Genomic DNA, 24,648 nt, shown 5'->3' on the forward strand with positions numbered 1-24,648 from the left:
ACTGCCCCATTTGTGTCGTGCTCTGGGGTATTTCCTTTATGTGAGAGAGGTACGAATTTCCTGCTAGAATGCTGTGAAGCTCATCAGAAAGAGCTTTCTCTCATGGGTCAGCTTGAATTATCTAAAGGACAGGTAATGAGTTCCTTGTCACCAGAGGGTATCAAGCCTAAAACAAAACACCATAGTTTAAGAATGTCACAATCTATGCATTTGGAGAGAGATTGAATTAAGTCATTTCCAATATCATTACCAGTTCTAATAGTCAATAATACTGAAATCTGAGGAAATACATGGGGCACGATCTACCCAGCGGTCACAGCCCTCTCCCTGTCTCCCACTCTGCAGGTCCATCCAGTGCAGGGAGTCTTGCTAAAGCCACTACCTAGATACCCACTGAGTGGACTCCTTCCTCTGTTCTCACTGTTATTCGTCAGGCATTTCATGACTGGACAGTTGCAGTGGACTCAGGCTGACTCCCTTCCTGGGTTTGGTCCATCCTCCACATAAGTGTGAGCTTTCTAAAACACAAATCTGAATTTTTCACCCTTTTGTCCAACCCAACGGCTCCCTGACTTCTTAGCATGACAATCAGGCCCTTTCAGACTCATAACCCACCCCTGTCCCATGTCGCGCTCCAGTCACACTAAACTCCATGCAGGTGCCTGGCACATCTCTCGCCTCTGCACCTGTTTCTCCCCTTCCCTGGACTTTCCCCTCTCTTTTCCTCTCTGGCAAACTCCTAGTTATCCCTTAAGAGTCAGTGTAAGCGTTAACCCCTGAAGATCTGCTCCCTCTATGCTTATAGGGTTTTTGCAGCCTTCCATCTTGTGCTGACCATGGATTTCAATTATTTGAACAAACCTGTCAGCTAGTAAGGATCCAGAAATATCTGGTGAATGTTTGGGCAGAGTCAGCTAGCACTGGTTTTTACCAAATGTTGTACAGTAGGAAAGGAAAGCTACAATACAGTCAGCTTTGTAGTGTTTCATTTTCAAAGGGCATGCACCCATATGTGCATATAGGGGGAATGTTATGTGTAAACTGAGCCCAGAACAGTCACTGGCCAGTAGGTCTGCCTGTCCTGTTTCTGGGTCCCTCTTTCATCTGGACCCCGATTTCCCAACTCTGACTCATGAACTTTGAGTAAGGAACCAATTACTACTGTCCTGCCGCCCCATCTCCTGGAATCTGAACAAGTCACAAAATAAGAAATCCAAATAGCTAATAAACTCATGAGCAATAATGAAAATATGAATCAGAACCATACACCGTATCTCATTACAGACTGGCACACAAATATTGTAAAATTGTGGTAGCCAATGCTGGTGAGGAAATGAACACACTGTCGGTGAGAGAGCAAATTGATTCAACTTCTGAAGGGAAGTTTGTCAAAAACCTTCAGTTTTTTAAATTTGAATTCCATTTATTTTAGGAACAGGTGATACAGCCACATACTTGAAAATTCTGAAAGTACCGAAGTCAAAACGCTCCACCCTCCCCAGCCTTCTTCCCTTCTGAAGCCAGAATATTGTCTATTTCCAGGATTTATGTACACACAAAGCAAATAAATGTGTGGCCAGCTTATGACACACAAACGGCACCACAGTTTACACCCACTGTTCCCCCTCTTAAAATTTTACAAACTCAGAAAAACACTGCTTGAAATTTATCCTGAAAACATCATAGTGGATGTGCACAATGATTTACCTACAAGGATGCCTTTTATCATATCATTATAACAGTGGAAAAATGGGAAACAACGTAAATACTCAACTGTTGGGCAGTAGGTTATAGTATAGTCACACAGCTATTAAATGAAGCCATTAAAATGGTGATATAGAAAAATATTTGCTAACATGTTAAGTTGGTTTTTACTATATGTTATAAAATGGAAAAGATAGCCATAAAAAGGTATATTCATATTATATTTCACATAATCAAATATTTCAAATAATGTTCAAATTAATATTCATATTAAAATTAAAAAATATCAATGTGGTCGCACATGGAGAAGGTTGACAGTGGTTTTCTTATAGTTAAATTACAAGTTTTGGGGTTTTTTCTTATTTGCTTTAATGATGAGCATGAATGAATTTTATAATTAAGTAGAAAAGTTATGTAAGAAATCAGATTGTCTGGAAACATAAGCACTTAACCGTCACATCAGTCTCAGTCCCCTCAATGACCCTTCATCTGTAAATGATGGGGAGAGGGGTAGACCCACTTTAGAAGCTACCAGAATGGAAAGACCGAGTTCATGGCCATTTGCCTTCAAGCAAACTTGACCAGGACCAGTTCTCTTAGAAAAACCCTGGCAGCCTCCCCAGTATCAGAGAGTCCTTGAAGAGAGAATGACAGGCTGGGGGGACTTTATAATAAAGTGTTTGCCGAACGGAGGTTGCCAGGTGCAGAGTGGCAAGGCCCTCTTGCATCCTTCCGCTCGCGAGCCCCTAGGGCTCAGTCTCAGTCCCCGATGCTGGGGGTCCAGAGCACCCTCTCATTCACATGTCTTCACCTGCTGCATCCAGGAGTTTTTCTACGATATCAAACACAGTGACCTGGCGAAGAAGTCCCTGGACATCTCAGTCTGGGACTATGACATCGGCAAGTCCAACGATTACATTGGTGAGTGTTCCCAGCTCCCAGAGAAAACCCCATCTTCTGTCCTCCCAGGAGACGAGAGCCTTATCTGGAGCTGTACAGAGCTGAGAGGGGGCCTTTCCTGCGTGTAGCCACATTGTCTAAAGGCTAAGTTGGGCCCCATGGGCCTGATTTGGGTCTCACCTGCAGATGCCTTTAGATGAAAGAGCTCACCAAGCCAGGAAGTCAATCACAATTGGTTATTTACTGAATAAATCACCTCCAGCGGAATAGTTAAATCACAGCAGATTGGGGTCTGTGGCCTCTGTGGACAACAGGGTGCAATGGCTATCTCCTTAATCTATTGGCAAGTCCAGGATGAAGGTTCTGATTTTCGCAGCCCCCTCCAAATGGTAAGGAAGAACAGTCACTAAAAATGGAGCAGGCAGGGAACCCCAGGCAGCAGACATAGTGGGAGCAAAGGTGTGGAGGGAGGGTTGCTCGGGTGACAAAACTGACTCTGGAAATAGGCAATGAGAACCCAGAAGTAGTAGCAGAGAATTATCAGGGAGTAGGGTGGTGATTTGTAGAACGTCCTAGAAAACAGATGATTTAGGAATGACTTGATGCCATCATAGGGGGTCCTTGCAGGTTCTTGGGTACATGGTCTGTAGGCAGAGAAGGCCAGTAGTACTCATAACATCATGCCAGTAATTGTCCATAGAGAAATGGATCTGCTTGGTGGAGGGGGGTCTGCTTGGTGGCAGGTTTTCCCCAAATAGACATTTCGGTCCAAAATGCAAGTCCCATGCATCCCTCCACTCTGCCCATCTGCCCCTATCTTCCCATCTTGTCCCCCAGGAGGCTGCCAGCTGGGGATCTCAGCCAAGGGAGAGCGCTTGAAACACTGGTACGAGTGTCTGAAAAACAAGGACAAGAAGATCGAGCGCTGGCACCAGCTACAGAATGAGAATCACGTGTCAAGCGATTAGGATGGTGGCCAGGCCCCCAGCCCCTGCCCCACCCATGCCCAGTCACCCCTAGCCTGCCCCAGCTGCCCGTCACACTCTGGTCTCTCTTCTCCCGGCCTCCCCACCCAGCCCTTCCTGAGCCTGCCTTTGCGGTGCCCCCGCCCATGGGCACTGCCACCAAAGACCTCCTCCCTTGGCAATGCTGCCAGGCCTGAGGATGCGGCCCCTCTGGCCCCTCCAGGATGGAGCAGGAGGGCTGGGGGATGGGCACATTTTACAAGGAGGCCGTTAACTGAACAGACTCTGGGTTTGGGCACGTTACAAAGGTTCTTCACCGTTTGGGACTGTTCTTAGACACTCCTGGCCTTGAACACACATGGACCAACTAGCGTTTCCTGCATCACGTCTGCACATGTCCTCAGTTTTCAGCTGCCCCAGGCAAGGCTGTGAGGACTAGTGAGCTCTGGGGCAGAACTAGTGCCCCCAGGCTCCCGCAGTCCCCGTGACATACCCCCATGGCCAGGAACACAGACCCCTGGGGTTAAACTCCTCAGAGGCTAGGAACACACCCTCCCTGCTCCAAACGCATCAAGGAATGGACACGAAGGACACACAGAGGGACTCGGTACCCCATCAGGAAGCCCCTGTTTGCCTCCTTGCACAGATTAGCACCCATTCCCTACGACCCCTCTTCCCTCTCGCTCTCCTTTGCACCATGTCCAGCTCGCCCTTTCTCCCTTCTCTCCTCTTCCCTCTTCTCCCAACTCTCTCCCCTTCCCCTCCTCTCTCTCTAAGGGGTAAAGCAGCAAAAGCAAAAAATATCTTAATGCAGCCCCTCCTCCTCTTCTCGTTTCACCAGCTTGACAGACACAGGCAGAACCCTGAAGTTCTACTTAGGCCCACCCCGCCTAAAACCACCCACTTCTTTGCCAGATGAGCCAGGTGGCTCAGCCCCAGGCCAGCAGCTGGCACTGCCCAAAGGGCACAGCAGCACCCTGAGGCACATAGAGGGGCTTTCTCAGCCCCTGGCCTCCCCAAGCGCACAGACAACATTAGACACCAGAGTTCCGGGCCCCGGGGGGCCTCTCCAAAGCTCCAGCCATTGTCCTCCCTCTGCTCTTAGTTAAATGAGCAAACCACCCGCTCCCTGGCTCTCCGACCCATTCGCATCCTGTCCCTCGCTCTGAACTGCCTAGAACCTCTCTGTCTCTCTTTGTCTGTACCTTGGTCTCAGTCTCTCTTGTCTTCCTGTCTCTTGCACTCTCTTCACCAAGTTTGTCGGGAGAATGAAATAACCATTGTGGGTCTAATACTTTAAAGAGTGACAGGCAATCTTCAGCGCCCCACGAGAAACTGATTTTTCCCAGTTTCCATGGTCTTTCCCCCACTGCCACAAACATCACCTCTTCTTACCCAACAGTCCACCCTTACCTACGGAAGTCATCCAATGGACACTAAAACTCTCACTTCCTCCAAACACATGCCTTTTAATGTTCTCCTTCCACCCCCAGCTCCCTGTACAATTCAGTGGAAGACACCAATTTCTTGCCTTGGATAACCAACATCAAGCTCTTCACCTTCCCAAGATGGCTGACAGCTTCCTGGCTGCCGTCTTCCCTCCCAACCCTCTCCTTCCCTGTCGGTCCCCTTGGTGCCCCCTCTCAGCCCATTGCCTTTCCCCGGCTTGCCCTTGGGAGAAAGCATGCTGGCTATGTTGCCCATGCCTAACGCTGGTATTGGCGCTAGAATCAGCACAGTGAGCTTTTGCTCTGTCCGGGCACGCCCTCCCCCGACCAGTGTAACCACCTCCCTGCCTAGAATACACACACACCCTCTGGTGCATGCAGAACCACCCATTTCCTTTCTTTGTGCTGATGTAGCCAAAAATAAAGTAGGAATATCCAGGAAAACTGGTGGCCTGGGTTTTTCCTTTCTGGTTTCTGGAAGTTCTTTCTCTCCATCAGGGTACATGCCGCTACTTGGATAGCCAGTATTTAATGAGCACCTACTATGTTCCAGCCCCAGGGACACAGCAGCGGACAAGCAGATGTGGTCTCTGCCCATGTGGAGTTTGTTTTCTAGTGGATTTCATCTTGGGCAGGTGGGCTCAAGGCAATTTGGCTGACCCCACACCCTCTTACAAGAATGCTTTTTGCTGGCAGTCACCCAATGGGGAAGTAGCACCATTATCTCCCACCTACCCCAGGGGAAAGCCCCAAGTGGTTGTGTAATCAGGTAATATCAGGGCTGAAAGAGACACTAGCCAAGAGCCAGGGCCTAGTTCAGTCAACCCACTTGTCTGACATGAATAACCCAAAGCCTAGAGAAGGGAATGGCACACCCAGCATCTCAGGGCACCAGTGCCAGGAAAGGAGCCAGATCATTGGACCCCTGTGCTCTTAACATACTGACCAATAATAACACAGATCATCAAACACCACCTTGGTATTCTAGCACCTTCCACCTCACAATGAGCCTTTACACATGATGCTAACTTGAGATTCTGAACAGTCTTGAAAGTGAGCTGAGTAACTAACTTTCCAGAAGGATTACGTTAATATAATTTATCCCAAAAGTGTTTAAGCAATTTATCAGGAATGTCAGCGACTTCCCAGAAGGAGCTGTCCATTCCACCCAACAGAACCTTCCCTTCCAGGTCAAGTTGGAGACGATTTTCTCTTCTTGTTCCCAAAAAGGTGGGTCTCAGTTTTGGGGCAGAAGTCCTCAAAGAATTCCCTGGGAAGATTTGATTTTCAAATGACCCATGCTCTTCCCGGAAGCACACCGCCGTCCCTCCCATCCCAACATCTTCCCCCTCTCCCAGATTCCGCTGTGCCCTGGCGACAAGGTGTATATTTGAAAATATTTCCTGGTGGATGTCTTATGCTTCCCACCTCCATCATGACTGCAAATCACTGCCCTCCAGTCCACCTATATTTCCTATACTTTAGCCAGCTGCCACCAGGTGGAGAGAGGTGCCAATTTAGGCTGCCCAGGAATGACAGGAGACACTTCGTACCTCTTTCTTGCCCTGTGCTTGTAGAAGACATCACTAATCAATACGGCATCTTTCCTATTGATAAAGGAAAGCTAGAGCCTACTAGTAACCTCTGAATCCTCAACACAGCATTCTAGGCAGCCACCACCCGTCAGTCGTGGAGAGTCGAAAAGAAACCTAATTTCCATCTCTAAAATGGTTGATCTCCTTCCCCAGGCATGGGGACATGCCAAAGAAGATGAGATGAATATATCTGAGCAAAATTTTCATAAATATCAGTACACCTGCCTTGGCTAATTACCTTTTTTGTCACACTGAAATAAAACACTTTGCAAGAGGCAACATGGTGTGGCAGAAAGCACCAGACTGAAACAGCACACCAGCTTTTCAATCATTCAGTCCGGCATTCAAATCCTGACCATCGATTTCCAGCAGTGGAATCTAACCTCCTTGAGTCTCAGTTTCCTCATCTGGACCATGGGGATGACAATAATAATAGTAAATACTTGAAAGAGGAGAGAGCAAGTTGCCAAGGTCTGGTCTTCCATCAGGACTGACAAAGATGAGGCTCGGGAAAAGGGAAGTTCAAGGGGCTGGTAGTTCCTGGTAAAAGGAGGGCAAACTTGGCACATGGCTTACGCCTCTCAGTGCTCCGAAACCCCCTGGGGTGGTTCCTCCTTGGTTCAATCAGATTTGCTAGGGGCATTGGCCTAAGAAGGTTAAGTAACACTTCCGAGCACCAAAGAAACACACTGCCATGCACGCACGCAAGAGGTGTATTTTGCTTGACTCTGGCCAAAATTTGTGGTGTGACCTTGAGCAAATCACTTCCCCCTTGTGGGTCTTCAATTCCGTAGGCAGGGCATCAGAGTATCATGATTCTCCAACTTGGTTGCCAGGGCCCACACATGTGCCTTAATTTCCCAGTTGTCCAGTAAAGACCTAGCTAGTCCTTTTTACTGAGAGTAGGCCCCCCGACCAGAACCTTGCATTACTACCTTGTGTAAAACACACAAGGGTGAGCTGTCTTCAGTTTCCTGTTCCTGTTTCTTTAAAGGGAGCAACAACATAAAGCCATCTGCAAGAGCATGAGGGCATAATTCTGGATTTTTCCAATATTTCCTTAGTCTTTTACAGTTGCCTCACTCTTATCTAATTCCATGCAACGTTTTATGAAATTTGCCTTTACTGCCTTTTCCCAAAGAATTCATGTTGGTTGAAAACATTGGTTTTCTAAGGACAGATGTCATTTGTATTTATTTTTGGATCTCCTTATATATAGTTAGTAAAAAACATGTATTTCATTAACAAGCACAATTGCCAAAAAGGCACTTGGGAGCCAACCAGATCTTTGATTTACAGACAGTCGAATGGTGAGCAGAGTGTCCTGTGGACCCTCACATGCTTCACGGTTCCCTTTTGCCTTTGGCTTCAGTCACAGGATATACAGGAGTGGGGAGTGTCAATTAATAGAGCTGGCTAAGGAAAAGGCTAAGAAAGTTAGTTCATTGGCATTTATAGACTCCTTCATCCAAGAATATACATTCTTTTCAAGCTCACATGGGACATTCACCAAGACAGACCACATTCTGGGCCCTAACAAATTCCAAAGAACAGATATCATGCAGAGTATGCTCTCTACCGCAATGGAATTAAATAAGAAACCAATGAAAGAAAGCTATCTGGAAAATTCCAACATATTCGGAGATCAAAAAACACACTTGTAAGTTATACAAGGATCAAAGAAGTTTCAAGAGAAATTTAAAAATATTATGCTCTAAATGAAAAAATAATGAATTAAAGTTTGTGGAATGCAGTGAGGGCAGTGCACATGGAGGGAATTTGTTAGCATTGAACACATAATATTAGAAAAGAAGGAAGATCTAAACAGGGAGGGTTGAACAGGTGGAACAAGGAGATTTTTGAGGAAGTGAAACTGTTCTGCCTGATCGTATCATGATGGACACATGACTGATGCGTTTGGCAAACCCACGGAATGCACAATGCAGAATGAACCTTAATGTAGACCATGAACTTTAGTTAATAACATTTCTGTATCGATTCAACTGTAACAAACATGGGCAGGGGAAACCCTGGGTGGAAGGAGAGGGGGTACCTGGGAACTCTTGCCTTCTGTTCAAGTTTTCCGTAAACATACAACTGCCATAAGAAATAAAGTCTATTAATCAAAAGGAAAAACAATACACTATGATGTCATTTTTTTTAAAAAAGAAAAGAGAACAGTGTTTGTGTGTGTGCTTGTGGAAATACCTGGGAAGATGTACACCGAAATGTGCACAGGGGTAGTCTTTGAGTTTCAGGATCATGGTGCTCTTTATGCTTCCTGATTTCTCGGGCTCCCTTTTCTCTTTGCACTGTGCTTGTACTGCTGCGAGGATCACAGGGCATTATGAAACAATTTGTCAGCAACAACAGCAGATGAAGAAGGACACCAAAAATCTGTTTTTAACTATGATTTTTCTTGGGCGAGGTGCTAACAGGGGCTAAAAGCACCATTCCAGAGTGCAGTCTGGAGAAGGGCCTGACGTGCTAGCTCATTAAAGGACCAGAGGAGTTTCCAGGGAGTGGAGGGAGGGGCGATCAGGGGGAGCAGATACAGTTCAGGAATCAATGTGCCATTAGCTAAGCTCCTCCCTTCCCAGGAAACGAAACTGAGAGCAGCCAGGCTGAGGCAGCCGAAGGGAGAGAAGCTGACCGCTTCCTGAAGCCCGTTAACAGCCACTGGCTCTCTTGTCCCTGCCCCGGGCATCATGGGGCAGCTCAGAGACATCCCAGCCACACATCTGGACAAATATATCGAAGACCAGCTCCTGCCAGACATGCATTTCCGCGTGCAGGTGAACCAAGCCATTGACATCATCTCCAGTTTCCTGAAGGAGAGGTGTTTCCAAAGTGCTGCGCACTCTGTCCGGGTGTCGAAAGTTGTGAAGGTGAGTCCGGGCCTGCCTGCCTGGGGAACGGGTGGCTGGGCGGGCAAGCTCCCACGGAGACAGACAGAGGACAAACAGGTGAGCTCTCTGGGGCTGCTGGTGTCTGATGTATCCAAACCAAAAATATAATCGCAGCTTGTGACAATAGATTCTTGGGTGAGAATCTGCAATCTGTAATCTCATCTGTAATTTCTTTTTATTAGAGTATCATTGATACACAATCTTATATTGGTGTCAAGTACACAACACAGCGATTCAACAGTTACCCATATTATTTAATCCTCACCCCCACTAGTGCAGTTACTATCTGTCAACATAGGAGGATGTTACAGAATCATTGGCTGTATTCCCCATGCTGCACTACCATCCCTGCGACCAACTTCTATTATGATTGAGAAGTTTTGTGCCCCTATACCTGGCTCCGCATCCCCATCCACCTACCCCAGCCCCTCCCTGGTAACCACCAGTCACTTCTCAGTGTCTGTGAGTCTACTGCCATTGTGTTCATCAGGTTTTGTTTTGTTTTTAGATTCCACAAATAAGTGAAATCATATGGTATTTGTCTTTCTCCACCTGGCTTATTTCACTTACATCTGTAATTTTTAAATAAATGCCCTGGGTAAAGTTTGTGAACCACTGTCCTAGGCCGTGTCCATTTCAGAGACAGGGAAACTGAGACACAACTCTAGTACATGATTGTTAATTCATGGCCAGCCTGGGGACTGACTCATCATTTCTGTACTACTGTGAGCTGGTTAATAGTATTAGTTTTTAAAGCAGAGAGCATCTAATGGCTGTGAAACTTTGAACAAATCACTTAACCTATCTGTACCTCAATTTCCGCATCCGTGACTCCCAATACCTTATAGGGCTGGGCAAACTAAGTCTACCAGCATATAATCAGATAAGATAGTAAAGGACAGGAAGGAAAAAACACAGACTCTAGAACAAGGCAGCCAGGGTTTGAACTGCATTCTGCCACCTACCGCCTGTGTGATTGGGCTGTTACATAATCTCTCAGGGCATCTATTTCTCCACCTAAAAAGTGGAAACTAATAATAACAGTACCTAAGTCATACAGTCCTTGTGAACATTACAGGAGTTAAGACTGGTCACACCCTCAGAACAGTGGCTAGCACCCAGAATGTTAGTGATTGCTCTTGTCATTTTACTTAGGAGGCTCTTCCCAATCAATGTTAATTTGTACTCTCCTCACATTTTAGGGTGGCTCCTAAGGCAAAGGCACGTCCCTCAGAGGCCGATCTGATGCCGACCTCGTCGTCTTTCTCAGCCCCCCTACAAGTTTTCAGGAGCAGCTTCAGCACCGAGGAGAGTTCGTCAGGGAAATTAGGAGACAGCTGGAAGCCTGTCAACGAGAGAAAAAGTTTGATGTGCTGTTTGAGGTCCAGAATCCGCGATGGGAGAAGCCCCGTGCACTGAGCTTCATGCTCAGGTCCCCCCCGTATCCAGGAGGGGGTGGAGTTTGACATCCTGCCTGCCTTTGATGTCCTGGGTGAGTATTCGCAGACACATGGGGTTCCTGCCTTCGTCCTATGACAGGGCTTCTTTCTCTCTCCACATTTCTGAGCACAAATTTCCCACAGTTTGAGAGTCTTACCAAAGTAGGACATCCCTTCACAATGAGGAGATTAGCATCTCTCTTGAGGCAAGATAAGTAAGGTCATAATCAGCCATGGGAGTGACATTAAACAGCATATTGGCAAAATTTGGGGGCAAGACGTTCCTTATACAACACCTGCCGGGCTTGCTAATTCTACTTGTGGCAAAGTATGTGAATTTTATTTTTTTAAAAATGAGGCAGCATAGATCTGGCTTAAAGTCAGTATGATAATTTCATCATTTATCCAAAACATGAGGAAACCTCATCAAGCTTACACTGACGGTTGTGATATCTATAGATAATCTGCTGGAACATTTGGATGGGAAGCGTCTCTCCGAGGCTCCATTCCCCCATTAGGAACTAAAACCTCACTACCTATGCCGTACTATCATTTTACGTATTAAATTATCATGTACATTACACTTACACAGAGGCTGGCAGATACTAGGAGTTTAAAAATGTGAGTTCCCCAGCTGTGAAGCAGGGCACCCCAGGACAAACACTGTGAACCAGTTCACAGCGGCGCAGGAAACAGCTCAGATTTTAAATTTTGGGGGGAAACAGCGACATCTGTCAGACAGCACAGAAACTACTACTATTAAGTTGTATGGACTTAAATGGAACTGTTAGGGGTTACTTTGGGTCCAGGGGTCCTGTGAAGAAAATGCTGAAACCCCAAAAGCACCAGAAATGAGAACGTTTGGGAATGTCTCCTTGTTGCCACGTCCTGCCTTGTCCTGGGATATGATGGTTACCAAAAAAATAAGAGAGGGAGAGGAAGGACATGCCAGGCAGAGGGAACAGCACAGGCCAAAGCCCAGAAGTGAGAAGAGGTCAGGGTAGGTTGGGAAATCAAAAGAAATGCTGAGGATGAGTGGAGGGGAGAGGGCAAGGAGGAAATGCTGGGACAGGAGCCAGGAGCTGGTCCTGCAGACACTTGTAGCCTTGGTACTGAATCTCTCCTGCACACACAGGAAGCTTGAAAGGGTTTCAGGAGGGAAACTACCATGGTCAGATTTGTGTATTAGAATGTGGCCCCAACTAGTGTGGGAAAAAAATTGGAAAAGAGACAAGACTGGACAGAGACATCCAGTCAAAACCATAGGCACAGATTATCTACTGAGCACCTACTGTGTGCCAGGCACTGCTCTATGGCCATAAATGAGCCAAACAAGGAATCTTTCTCTAGGAGCCTGACAGTAAACATACAAACAAGATACATGACACTGGCTGAGACAAAAGCTGAACAGGGCATCATGGGGGTAGAGGGCTTTTTTAGACAGGGTGACAAGGGAGAGCCCTCTGAGGAGGTGACATCTGAGCTAAGGCCCTAGGATGAGAAGGAGCCAACCAGGGGAAGATATGGGGATTCCAGGAAAAGGAAACAGAGAGTGCAAAGGCCCTGAGACAGGGATGAGCTTAGCATATTTGAGGAACAGAAAAAAGACCAGGGGAGTAGGTGGAGAGGGCAGCGAGGCAGCAGGCAAGGCGAGAGAGGAGGCAGGAGACAGACTGCCGCTGACCACACAGGCCTCCGTGGGCACTCTTTACTCTAGATGTCCTGGGAAGCAAGAAGTGGTGTGTTCAGATTTTGAAAGGCCTCTCTGGGTGCTGTGTTGAGAATGGGCAGTGGAGGAACTAGCAAAGAGGCTGCTGCCTTGGTCCAGGAGAGTGATGATGGCGTGGGCAGGGTGATGGCAGCAGAGACGGGCCGCAGGGCCCCTGGCTGTAGGCTGCTGCCGCTTCGGCTGCAACCCACATGGCCAGGGAGCTGTCTCCCCAGAGCAGCTGGAAGAACCTCAGAGAAGAGCTGACATCTGCCAGCTACATATTCTTCCCAAACAGGTCAGTTGACCAGCGACTACAGACCTGACCCCCAAATCTACGTCCGGCTCATGCAAGAGAGCCAACGCCTGGGGAGAGGAGGTGAGTTCTCCACCTGCTTCACGGAGCTGCAGCGAGCCTTCCTCAAGCAGCGTCCCACCAAGGTGAAGAGTCTCGTCCGCCTGGTCAAGCGCTGGTACCAAGAGGTATGGCCCTCCCAGCCAGACGGAGGAGAGAGAGGCGTGGGGAGGGGAGGGGCAAGGGAAGGGGGGGAGGAAGGACAGGAGGTGGGAGGGGCAAGGCCTGGGACAGGTGCCAGTGGACCCAAGGTACCTCCCCGTCCTGGTCTGTCCCAGCTCAGGGAATGGTAACCCCACCCTTCCAGGTTCCCTGGCCCAAACCATGGGTCTTTCTTGACTCTTTTAGACCCTTCACTCCCCCGCCCAGTCAGCAAATGAGGCTGGCCCGGCATGTAGAATGTATCTCTGATTCATCAGTGTCACCACCTCCCACACCCTCATCCTGGTCCACGTGGTGTGGGGGACTCACGGGATCTCTCCTGAACCTGCCTCTCTGCACCCCCATCTCTGCCCCCCGCCCCTCCCCCAGGCCCATGCTGCCCTCCTCATTGTTCCTCCACGAGGCCTCCTGGCCTTGTTTAGGTCTGTATGCCCACTAAAAATGTACATGAAAGAGGAATGTGGACGTTTCACTCACTGCCCTATCCCCAGAACCAGGAACAGTGCCTGGCACATAATATAGGCTAACATGTACTCTGTGCTTAGCTTGAACCAGGTTCATTGTATTTAATCTTTTGTGAATGTGATTTGCATTTCTGTTGACCTTTAAATGTCTTATATTTTACTTTCATGGCACGTCTGTGAGCTGACGAAGGGTAGGCATTATTATTAAAGCCATTTTACAGAAAGAGAAACTAAGAGTCAGATGGCTCTTGGTGCTAATAAGGACAGAACGAAAATGTGGGTTTGGGTCTTCTGACTCAGGAGTTTGCCTAATATACAATAAGCATTCTATATATTTTTGGATGAATGGATAAGTAAAAGAAAATAATTAAGGATAACCTGCCTACTTTAGAAACGACCCTATAGGCAAAGCAAGATGACCATTTATTTGTTGGACTTGCTGTTCCAGGAATTTTGACCAAGGAGGCTGAGCATTTTTTAACTTAACAAATGTGGTTCTTGACAAGCACAACCCTGGTTGTTTTACAATGAGACAGTCCTGTGCAGCAAAGGATTGTCCCTTCCTTCCTTCCTTCCTCCCTCCACGCCTTCCTTTCTTTCTTCCTTCTAGCCTCTAAAACAACACAGGCACCTTACCATACTTTAACACCACACACCAGCACCATGGGCCGCTAACTTACATGCTACTTTTCGTTGTGTATTTTAAGTCTCTAGATTTTCATGTCCCTCACAGCATGATGATTGTTTTACATAGCCAGTGTTTGTTCAATCCACCCACATATTTACCATTCTCATCACTCTCAGTTCTTTCCTGCATCTCTAACTGTCTGTCTGGGATCACTTTCCTTCTTCCTGAAGTATGTCCTTTTGGTGATGGTCTTCTCACAGTGAACTATTAGTTTTTGTTCCTCTGAGAAAGTCTTGATTTTACCCTCATTTATAAAGGGTATTTTTGTTGGGCAGGTGGTCTTATCAGTACATCAAACATAGCACTCCATCGTCTAGTGTCACTAGTGAGAAGTCAGTTGACAGTCTCTGTGGCTCCTTTGTAGGTGATGTGTCTCATTCCTCTGGCTGCATTTCCATTTTTCTCTTTGTCTTTGATTTTGTTTAGTTTCAATCTGACGTGGCTTAGTGATGATTCCCTTTTATTTGTCCTGCTTGGGGTTCATTGGGTTCTTTATTGGAATTCCTGAACCTATGAATGGGTATCTTTCATCAGTTTTGGAAACTCTCAGAGTTGTTTCTCCCTAAAGAGAGAGAACACTGTCTAAATATTCTCTCTCCTAAATATTGTCTAAAATATTCTCCTAAAATATCATCTCTCTGTCTCCCTCCCCTCAACTCTTGGAACTCCAATTAAATGTATATTATACCCTCCTTATCTTTATACCCTCTTCTATATTTTCCACCTTTTTGTCTCTCCATGCTTTATTCTGAATAGTCTGTTCTGATACGTTCTCCAATTCATTAAATTTCCCCTAACCATCTCTAATTTGCTGTTGGGTTATTGATTACAGTTACTGCCATTTTTGTCTATTTTGTCTATTTCTATTTTATTCCTTTCAAATATGATGTGTTACTTTCTATGGCTTCTAATTCCCTGCTACTTCAAGCTCATCTTTTATTTCTTTGAACATAATGCTCCTAGCTACTTTAAAGTCTATATTTGATCCTTTGATATTTAAAGTTTTGTGGATTTATTGCTATTTTCTCATTTTTTTGCTGGTCATACTCTTGGTGTCTTATTTCCCTGTGTGCCTGGTTATCTATGTGCTGGTCATTGTATCTGAAAATTATTAGTGAAATAATTTGAGGCTTTGGATTATATGGTTTACTCCAGAGAAATTTTGGCTGCCTCTTAGAAACACTACAAGTCCTTCCTCTCAGTTAATTTTCAAGTGTTCTTATGAGGTTGGTGCTATTTTTACCACTCACGTGGCAGATGAGAAAATGACGCTCTAAGAGTCTTCCCAGAATTGGACAGTGGTGGAGCTAGGATTCAAACCCACATGAGTCAGAATCCAGAACCCGTGCTCTCAGCCAGGAGTTAGGGAACTTTTTCCAGGAAGGCATAGGTAGTGAATATTTTAGTCTTTGTGGCCCACATGGTCTCTGTCACAACTATTCAACTCTGTCTTCACAGCCTGGAAGCAGCCTCAGACTGTACATAAATGAATGGGTGTGGCTTTGCTCCAAGAAAATTTTATTTACAAAAACAGGTGGTGGGCTGGATTTGGCCTGTGGAAAATGTGTTTTACACAAAAGCCAGACAAGCCCACTTTTCTGATTGTTTTTCCTCTTCTCAGTGTAAAAAGGAGCTTGGGAAGCCACTGCCGCCTCAGTATGCCCTGGAGCTCCTGACAATCTACGCTTGGGAGAAAGGAAGCATGGACACAGAATTCATCACCGCACAGGGATTTCTGACCGTGTTGAAACTAGTCCTGAACTACCAGCAGCTTTGCATCTACTGGACAAAGTATTACACCTTGGAAGACCCTTTTATTAAACGCTACGTGATGGCACAGCTTGGGAAACCCAGGTACTCTTCACCTACATGGGTGAGCTCCCCACATAACCGGGCCCCTGAATACAGCTGTGGCACCTTGGAGATGGAGGAAGTGAGAGGGCTCCTCACTGATTATTGATCATCTTCAGTTGTCAATCATTGTGTTGAGCACCTAACTACTGCCATCCCACCTGAACAACAATCTCCAACCCTGGGAGGTAGGCACTAGGCTAACCACTTTACAGATGTGTAAACTGAGGTCCAGAGAGGTAAGAAGCTTGTCCACACCTTAACAGAATGAGTGGACCAGCTGACATGTGAACTAAAGTAATAGCAGCTACAGCACTACTAGCTGCTCCCAGGGACGAAAAGCTGCTATAAGACACATCCTAACATAATAGGAAAAAGTATTATCATTATAATCGACATGTATGGATCCTTTACTATGTTCCATACTATGCTGAGCACATCACACGCTTTGTCTCGATCCTCATACCATATCCTTGAGACAGGCATGTTCTTCTGTCCCCATTTTATAAATGAGGAAACTGAGGCTTAGAGAAGCCAAGCATCTGCCCATGGGCACACCACTAATACAGGCCAGAAGGTGAGATTCGAACCCAGTTCCATCAGGTCCCAGTGCAAGTCCCTTACCCCTTGTGTTCACTGCATGCCATGAGGTGGGGGGCTCTCAGGACACACCCCAGAGAACAGCACCCTCCTGGGCTCTTCCTCCTGCCCTGAATCCCAGCCTGCACCAGGCGGGTTTTTCTCTCTAGACTCGCCAAACACACCCTAATTCCTCACCTTTCTAAACATTACTCTCTAGGCCTATAATTCTGAACCCGGCTGACCCTACAGGAAATGTGGCTGGTGGAGAACCAAACAGCTGGCCGCGGCTGGCACAAAAGGCCAGAGCCTGGCTGAGTTATCCCTGCTTTAAGAAATGGGATGGGTCTTCAGTGGGCTCCTGGGACGTGCAGGTGAGACCTTCTGCCTGCTCCGTGTCCTCCTCTGCCCCCCACCCCACAGCACGGGGCATGGAGCTGGAAGCCATTCTTCCCAAAGAAATTGCCTCTTGCCAGAGGTCACTCATATCTGTGTAGTTCCAAGCCATCCTCCATGTTGTACAGTCATTTTGGCCCCATTCAGGGGGTTTCTGGAATTGGCACTTCCCTGGCCCAGAGTCACTCTTTAATTATTGTTGCCTTGGCCAGAGGCAACTCTTTCAACAGCTTCTGATGGCTCATTCCACCAAGAATAATAATAAGTAATACTGAATATTTGCTCAGATGTTTTCTACTCCTGACTCACAGATGAGGAAAGGAAGCTCAGAGAGGGGAAGTCACCTCCTCAGGGACATTCAGCCAGGGGGCGGTAGAGCCGGGATTCGGGCTCCGCAGAGTCCGGCACCCTCACTCATTCCATGCTCACCAGCCTGCCTTGCATTCCTCCACTTCCCATCTGACAGACAGAGGCTCAGAGCAGCTGAGTGATGTGAGCACGTCACACAGCTCAGCAGGGGCAGAAGGACCTGAACCTGGATCTCTCCACGCTTGGAGTAGGGGTCTTTCCTCATGCCAGGGGATGGATGATGTCACAGGGGGGTGTCCTGACAGCAAACTGAGATGGAGTTTAGTATACAGGATATTTCAAGGGGAACCACTGAACCAACACCTTGAGGGGGCAGGAGAAGGAAGCAGGGGTGGGTGCAGAGAGGAGTCCGGCTGGGCTACAGCCAGATGACAGTCTCCCAGCCAGATGACAGTCTCCCCCAACCCTTCCTTGGGGTAGCCTGGCACTTCGGGGGCCTGTGGAGTTGTCCTGCAGGAGTCTGAGCTGCTCAGGCCTTTATTCCCCCGCATGGACCAGCCGCTGAAGGTGGGCAACTCAGGAAGGGGCATGGTCTTGAATCAGGGGCTCTCTGCAGCCAAGGCATCCCTAAAGGGGCTGACCCTGAAGTCTGTCTGCTGGTTACTGGGATTTGCTTGTCCTTTCTCAAGAGAAATTCAGGTGGCATGTCACAGTATCCACCATAAATGCTCACTGACACTCAGTGCCAAGGTTGGAGGATCAGCTCTCTAATGTAACCATGTGCTTTACCCTTTCAGCCCAAAGACAACCTCTGCTCCATATCATGAGTATGGACAGCGTCTACTCCCCAGGAGGAAAACAACAGGACTTGTGCCATCCTCTGAATGCCACGGCATCCTGGGGGAAAGGGCTCCAGAGAAACCAGAGCCAGCCCCTCATTTCCAGGGGTGGGGTCCCTTGATCCAGAGAGGGCAGAGGACTGCCCCAAGGCTGGCAGTGACTTAGTGTCCAACCTAGATCCCCCCTTCCCAGTGTTCTGCACACCCTCTCCTATCATAGGTGGCTTCTCCTCGCAGCCCGGACTCCACCCCAGCCTGTCTCTGACTGATCTCTGGGAGAAAGCAGGGGAGATTTAGATGCAAGCATGGCATCGCAACCCTGACTTCTTCTGTATTCCCAGTGGGAGGATTATGGTTTAATGTGCTATCAATAACAATAAAAATAATGGCATATACCACTCATCGTGTTTATTAACTTCAATAGCCATGAAGTATACCTGCGTACAATGTGTGTGTACTGATTCAACTAGGAATATTTATTGAGCACAGGCTGTGTGCCAAGCACTATTCTGGGCACTAGGAACACAGCAGGGAACAAAGCAGACAAAAATTCCCACCTTGTGGAGCTGACATTTGTGTGGAACATTTTAATGTTGGGTAGTTTAGGACTCTTCCATTTTTCAGTTTTATAAATAATGCTGATTATTTGCTGATGCGGGTGAAGTTCACGGAGGAGATTAGGACACAGCTAGGAGACTGTCCCAGACGGAGGTGTGGTGTGAAGTTTCGGAACCCCGGAGTGCCCAGCTTCATGCTGAATTTTCACTCACTGCCACCTTTGAGGCCCTGGGTGAGCGATTCCAGATACCCCCCGACACACACACACTTCCCTTCATGCCCACAGGCCACAGCCCTCCCAGAAGCCCCTCCAAGCCCTTTCCATCTTGCATAGGTATCAGCTTCTTACTGTGTTCTGGGCTGTAATTTCCTCCTCCATCCAATCCCCTATCTCTTTCTGGGGTCTCCTGGTCTCCAGTTCACCAAAGGTACCTCTACTTGGGATCCAACAGCATTATTGCATTAAAAAAACATCTCTTTCCTGTTATTTCTAGAGTTGAAGGTGAGAGTTGAAGGCATATGCGTATGATCAATCCACTGTCTAATCCAGTCGTGACTTTGCTGCTACCTTTTAAAAATTCCTCAAATGTTCTGCTCCCTTAATGGCACTCTTTCTCAATTTCCAATCTGTTGCATTGCACGATGCTTTCAACATACCGTGGCTGTCATTTCAGTTTGATCTTGAATGTGTTCAGTCCCTCATCTCAAAGGGAAGATTTCTAATATGATCTGTGAATCAGGAAGATGATGGATTAATAGGTGAGCATGAAAATCACGGCTTTATGGCTGAAGGCATGTGGCTTGAATCCCCTCTACAACATCTGACCTACAAAATAGTCTTCGTCCTATACTTGAATACCCCCCAATGAGGTGGCATTCACTACTCAAATATAAACTGGGTCCACCGCGACCTCTGAAGTTCACCCCCTGACCCCACCCATTTCCTTTTGGTTAAGGCCAACTTCATGATGCTCTTAAGATTGTTACCTGAAATATACTCCAAGGCAGAGAAATGCTGGATCCCTGAGCCGATGGGACAGAAGACTAATGAGTTTTTGAGTGAACAGGGAGGAGGGGATGATGCACTGTGGCATAGGCCAGGCCTGGGAAAGAGCACATGTGCACATTCTGGTCACCTGGGTATGGGAGGAGCAGGGAAGCAGCCAAAAAGGGAGAGGACATGCAAGAAGACAGAAACAGCAGTGGACTACCACAGACCCTCAAGCCTCCACTCGGCAGCTTAGCATCAGCCGCCTTTGGTGCCAGTCGCAAAGGAGTCCAACGCTTGTAGCTTTGAAATGTTTTCATTTGTGACAGTGTGTGAGGTGGCATTCTCAACTGATTTTCCTCTCATTTCTCCTCTTAAAAAAATAGGCTCGATTCTTACAGACTTTAGAATGATGTGTTTGATGTTTTTAGCCAATGGAATTTTGACTGAATTGTAAAATCACCTAGGAAGTGCTGGCCCTGCAGAAACAGCCGGCAGCGGTGACAGCTTGTACTGGGTTTGAATCCAGCCTGAAAACTGCAGCTCAGTGACCCTGGACAAGAAGCCTCATTCTCTGTGCCTTAATTTCCTCATCTATCAAATGGGGGTGACGATAGGAGCCTCATCGCTGGGAGGCTTCAATGAGAGGAGGTTAGTAAAGCAGTTACGGCCAAGCGTTTGCACGTGCTCCGCTCTGCTGGCGGGTTTAGAACGCAGCCCTTGGCCGGAGAGCGAGCTAGTGGTTCTCTGTCGATGTAAGTCTCCTCCGTGACAATCAGTTAGCGCTCCTACTATTTTTTCACTCAAGTCGCGCCATGTTTCTTAAAGGCTCAGGGTACATTACCCGGGGCCACTGCGTGTGTTCCGCGGACCCGCCAGTGTAGAGGCGTTGTGTCCCGGTATGCTCAGTTCATCGGGGCTGGGGGCAACGGGCGGCCAGCCGGGGTGCTGGGGTCGCCGAGGCCCCGGGAGAGCGGCGCACCTGGCAAGGGGGCCGGGAAGCGGGCCTGAGAGCCCGGGGTGGCGGGAGAGAAACGAACCTGAATGCGGCCAGGGGGCCCATTGCGGGGGGGTCGGGAAGCCGGAGGGCTGGGGGGCGGCCTCGCCCACGTCCCGCGCCGGACCCGGACCCGGACCGGCGCTGCGAACGCTGCTCGGAGCCCCCTGGGTCTCTCCCGGGGCCTCCGGACACGCACCGCACCTGCGACGCCGCGCCGGGCCGCCTGCAGACTCGCGAGGGTCGCGCGGGCGCCCTGGGGGCCACCCTGAGCCCCCACAGGGGCCCCGGCAGTGGTGTCACCAGCGGTTTTACCTTTTTTTTAAGTTAGTTGCCAATATTTAGAAATCATACATTTACATATTAAAATGTGCTCTCCTTGACAACTCAAACCTGGCTTGCCTGGGCTTGAATTCCTGCACGACCTCGAGCACTGGGAGCTGTGGCCATAGCCTCCACCCAGCCCACTCGCCTCACTCACGTTCCCTTCCAGCCCGTGAGGGTGCTGGAATCGGAGAGGGCAGAATTCTGGGTTCTTCCTTTCCTCACAGGGAGGCTCCTCTGGCGGGGGCACAGCTCTGAGGGGTGGCTGTGATAACGGACTTGTCGCCTTCCTCCACCGCTTCAAGAGCCATGAGGAGCAGCAGGGGGCTTGCTGTGCAGAGATCCTCAACAGGACGAGGCCCTGCTGGAATCCTGGGGGCGGAACCCAGCCCCAGTCTGAGCCTTGAGTTTCCCGAGCAGGACACACCTGGGGTCCTACACCTGAGACTGGTATCCACAAGCCTTGAAAACTGGCTGGATGTTAACCTGATGCCGCCTCTGATGCCCTGGGTGAGGGGGTGCCTGCCCCATTCCAGGGCTGAGGACAAGATCATTAGGGGTAAGACAGGGCTCCCAGTTCTAGCCCTGCTACCAGCTTGCTGTGAGGCCCAGGCAGCCCTCTCTGGGCTTCAGTATCTTGACTAGATTTGACCCAGAGGGGCCAAGCGGGACCAGCTCCTTCTGGGTCTGTGGTCCTGGTGCCAAGATGCTTGGCCCTCACTCAAGCCACCGGGGAGAATTTCCTTCAGCCACCACCTAGAGCAGAGCTACTCAGCTCTTCCTTTTATACCCCAAAGGAGAAGGCAAATGGACATGTGCCTGGCAGCAGGGACACCGCCAGAATTCTGCAAAATCTTGCATTTTATCTTGAAAACATTAATGTGATTTTTGCATTCTCCTTCATAATATACCCATGCGTGATTTAATATAATAATATACCCCTGTGTCTGCATCTATAAAATGAGGATAATAATGGAACCATGGTAATCTCTCTTATAGAGTTGCTGGAAAGACCGTAATATGTTAGTACATGTTGATAGAATCCAGACCTGAGTACCGCCTTTTGAATATGCCCACCCACCATCTCAGAGAGACGTCATCTTCCCTAGGCTACAAGCATCCTCCAGAGGACACGTCAGCAAGCCACAAGCCCACCTTACCCCTCACCCACCCCCTCAAAGAGCCTGCCAAAAACCCTGGCCATAAAAAGCCTCTTGATGTGTTAGAGACCCTTTTCCTTTGTTCTGCTGGCCAGGACAGAGGGGGCCCTCTCAGGTTCAGCAATAAACCTGCTTGGACTATTGAGTTCGCAACCTCTTTTCTTTCGTCTCTCCCCTCTGTCCCTTTCACATGTAATGGACTTAGAGCCTGGTACATGCTAGGGCTGTATGTGTTTGCTCTTCTTATTTCTATTTTTTATTATTATTGATCATGATGCCCTGGGAGATAGCTCTCCTGAGTTTATCCAGGGTTATGAGGTCCTGGAAGACAGCCACACCCTCATGCCTAGTATATCCACCCTGTGGTACCCATGTATTAGTCCTAATAGCTACTACTTGTTAAATGCTTGACTATTCTTAGAGCAGGGTGGGCCGGTACCCCAGACAGGTGGAAAGCCCAGCCAGCACGTGGCCGTGCAGGCCAGGGGGCATGTGTGTGAGTGGACCCAGGGTGCTTGGCCAGGAGCCTAAGAGAGACGAGTAGTTTACTGATTTGGAAGTCCCCTCCTGGAATTCAGGACCCCATTCCCATCCCCAATGGGAACTTGCTATGAGAAAGCCCCTGGGAAAATGGGAAAAGTGAGAGCCTCTGATGAGTGTGCTCAGAACACAAGGGTTGCCACAGGAGGTGTGGAAGATGGGTTCAAAGGTCAGGGAAGTGGGTTTGCTCAGGCAGAGACACTGTATAAGCCAGAAAAGCCGAGAAGACACCTTTACTGAGGGCATAAGGACTAGACCAGAGAGAAGACCCACCCCCACTCAGAAGCTTGGGTGGCCTTGCCCCGTGGGAGACGCCGTCACAGGCTCCCTATTGGCGCTGGGGACAGTGGACACAGAAACAGCAGCTGTCACAAGACAACGCGCACTCCTCACGGGACCACAGCTCTCCTAGTGAGCAGCAGGGTCGGGGGCAGCCCGGAGGGCCTGACCCAACAAGAGTCAGGAAGCTGGTCATAAAACATGGTGTCCCTCAGGGCTGACTAGCTGGGCCAGAAACCAGAGACCTGCTCCCAGTCTGCACCATCAAAATCCCTCAAGGATAAATGTTAGGACACAGGGAACTTGCCCTCCAAAGGTCACCATCCCATTTCCAGTGGCTTCCCAGGGAACCTGCCTGTGGCATGTGACGACTAAATGTGAACATGGTCCTAGATGGGGGATGAGTCCTAGATGGGATAGGCGCTATGAAGAACAGCATTAGAATAACTGGTAAAATTTGAATATAAGAATATAGTATATGTGCTCTAAGAAATGATAGCATTTCATCAGTGTCAAAATTTTGAATCGGATCATTGCGCTGTGTTTATGTAATAAGATAGCCATGTTCTTAGGAGACAAGTAAGGAAGTATTTAGGAATAAAGAGGTCTGGGTGATGACATATCTCAGCAGGTTCATCAGTTGTAACAAATGTCTGCCTCTGGGGGGACGGCGTTGATAGTGAGGGGGTGGGATAAATGGGAAATCTTTGGGCCTGTTCAATTTTGCTATGAACCTAAAACTGCTATAAGAAACAAGTCTTTTTTAAAAAAGAGGGAAAGCTCACACTACCTTCAACATGCTTCCTAATGGCTCAGCAACAATGCAGGTAAGATATAGGTATAGCGAGACACAGGCAGATGTGGTGAACTATTCGGAAGGAAGGATATAAGGGATTTCTTTGTATTCATCTTGCAAATTTTCTCAGTGCTTCAAATTATCTCAAAATAAATGTCTAAAAAATAATAAGTGAAGCATGGACTCTGGACTCAGGTAGTGCAGAGCTGGAACCTAGCCAAACAACTGACAAGCTGTGTGACCTTGGGCGAATCTTTCCACGTCTCTTGAGCCTCCATGTTCTCATCTAGAAAAGGAGCCTCATGACCCCTGCCTAGCCGGCCTCTAGGTACTGCAGGAAAAAGTCAGATAAGGGCAAAGAAGACCCTGAAGGGGCAGGTAATAGTCAAGATACTTTGGAGAAAGAGAACACATAGGGTGTACAGACCTCAATCCAGACCTAGGCAGAGATGCATGCTAAGGAATTGGTTGATGCTCTTCTGGAGGCTACCCAGTCCAAAATCTGCAGGGTAGGCTGGCACACTAGTGGCCAGGGAGGAGTTGATGGTGCAGTAGAGTTTGAAGGCATCTGGTGATGGAATTCTCTCTTCCTCAGAGGAGGTCAGTCTTTTTGCTATTGAGGCCTTCAACTGATTGGATGAGGCCCACCTACGCTATGGGAACTATTCTGCTTTATGCAAGTTTCCCGATTTAAA

At 48.1% G+C, this 24,648-nt stretch overlaps 2 protein-coding genes and 1 long non-coding RNA gene across 8 annotated transcripts in view; 2 read left to right on the top strand and 1 right to left on the bottom strand.

Annotated features, from left to right (window-relative positions):
- Nucleotides 1–5,487, top strand: part of RPH3A (rabphilin 3A) — a 90,869-nt gene extending 85,382 nt beyond the window's left edge. For all 4 annotated transcript variants that reach the window (XM_073223562.1, XM_073223561.1, XM_073223560.1 and 1 more), the window contains 2 exons: nt 2,529–2,625; nt 3,442–5,487. In XM_073223562.1, the coding sequence (XP_073079663.1) occupies nt 2,529–2,625; nt 3,442–3,572 (228 nt within the window). In that variant the 3' untranslated portion in view covers nt 3,573–5,487. The remainder of the gene's footprint in view (nt 1–2,528; nt 2,626–3,441) is intronic.
- LOC108384392 (uncharacterized) overlaps nt 31–24,648 on the bottom strand; it is a 49,767-nt gene continuing 25,149 nt past the window's right edge. The window contains exons 3-5 of one of the 3 annotated variants that reach the window (XR_012125836.1): nt 19,527–19,598; nt 10,717–10,866; nt 31–3,500 (exon numbers count right to left, since the gene is read on the bottom strand). This is a non-coding gene — a long non-coding RNA (uncharacterized lncRNA). Of the gene's footprint in view, nt 3,501–9,484; nt 9,604–10,716; nt 10,867–19,526; nt 19,599–24,648 lie in introns of those variants that run through there. The other 2 variants (XR_012125833.1, XR_012125835.1) reach the window with 2 other exon arrangements.
- Nucleotides 9,103–18,709, top strand: OAS1 (2'-5'-oligoadenylate synthetase 1). The gene is given in 7 exon segments (XM_037006105.2): nt 9,103–9,500; nt 10,724–10,957; nt 10,959–11,013; nt 12,967–13,151; nt 15,959–16,191; nt 16,988–17,141; nt 18,270–18,709. Coding segments are annotated over 7 exon segments (1,071 nt in total). The 5' UTR covers nt 9,103–9,320; the 3' UTR covers nt 18,300–18,709.

The sequence above is a fragment of the Manis javanica genome, chromosome 15 (assembly GCF_040802235.1).
Source record: "Manis javanica isolate MJ-LG chromosome 15, MJ_LKY, whole genome shotgun sequence".
In the NCBI taxonomy this organism is placed as follows: domain Eukaryota; kingdom Metazoa; phylum Chordata; class Mammalia; order Pholidota; family Manidae; genus Manis; species Manis javanica.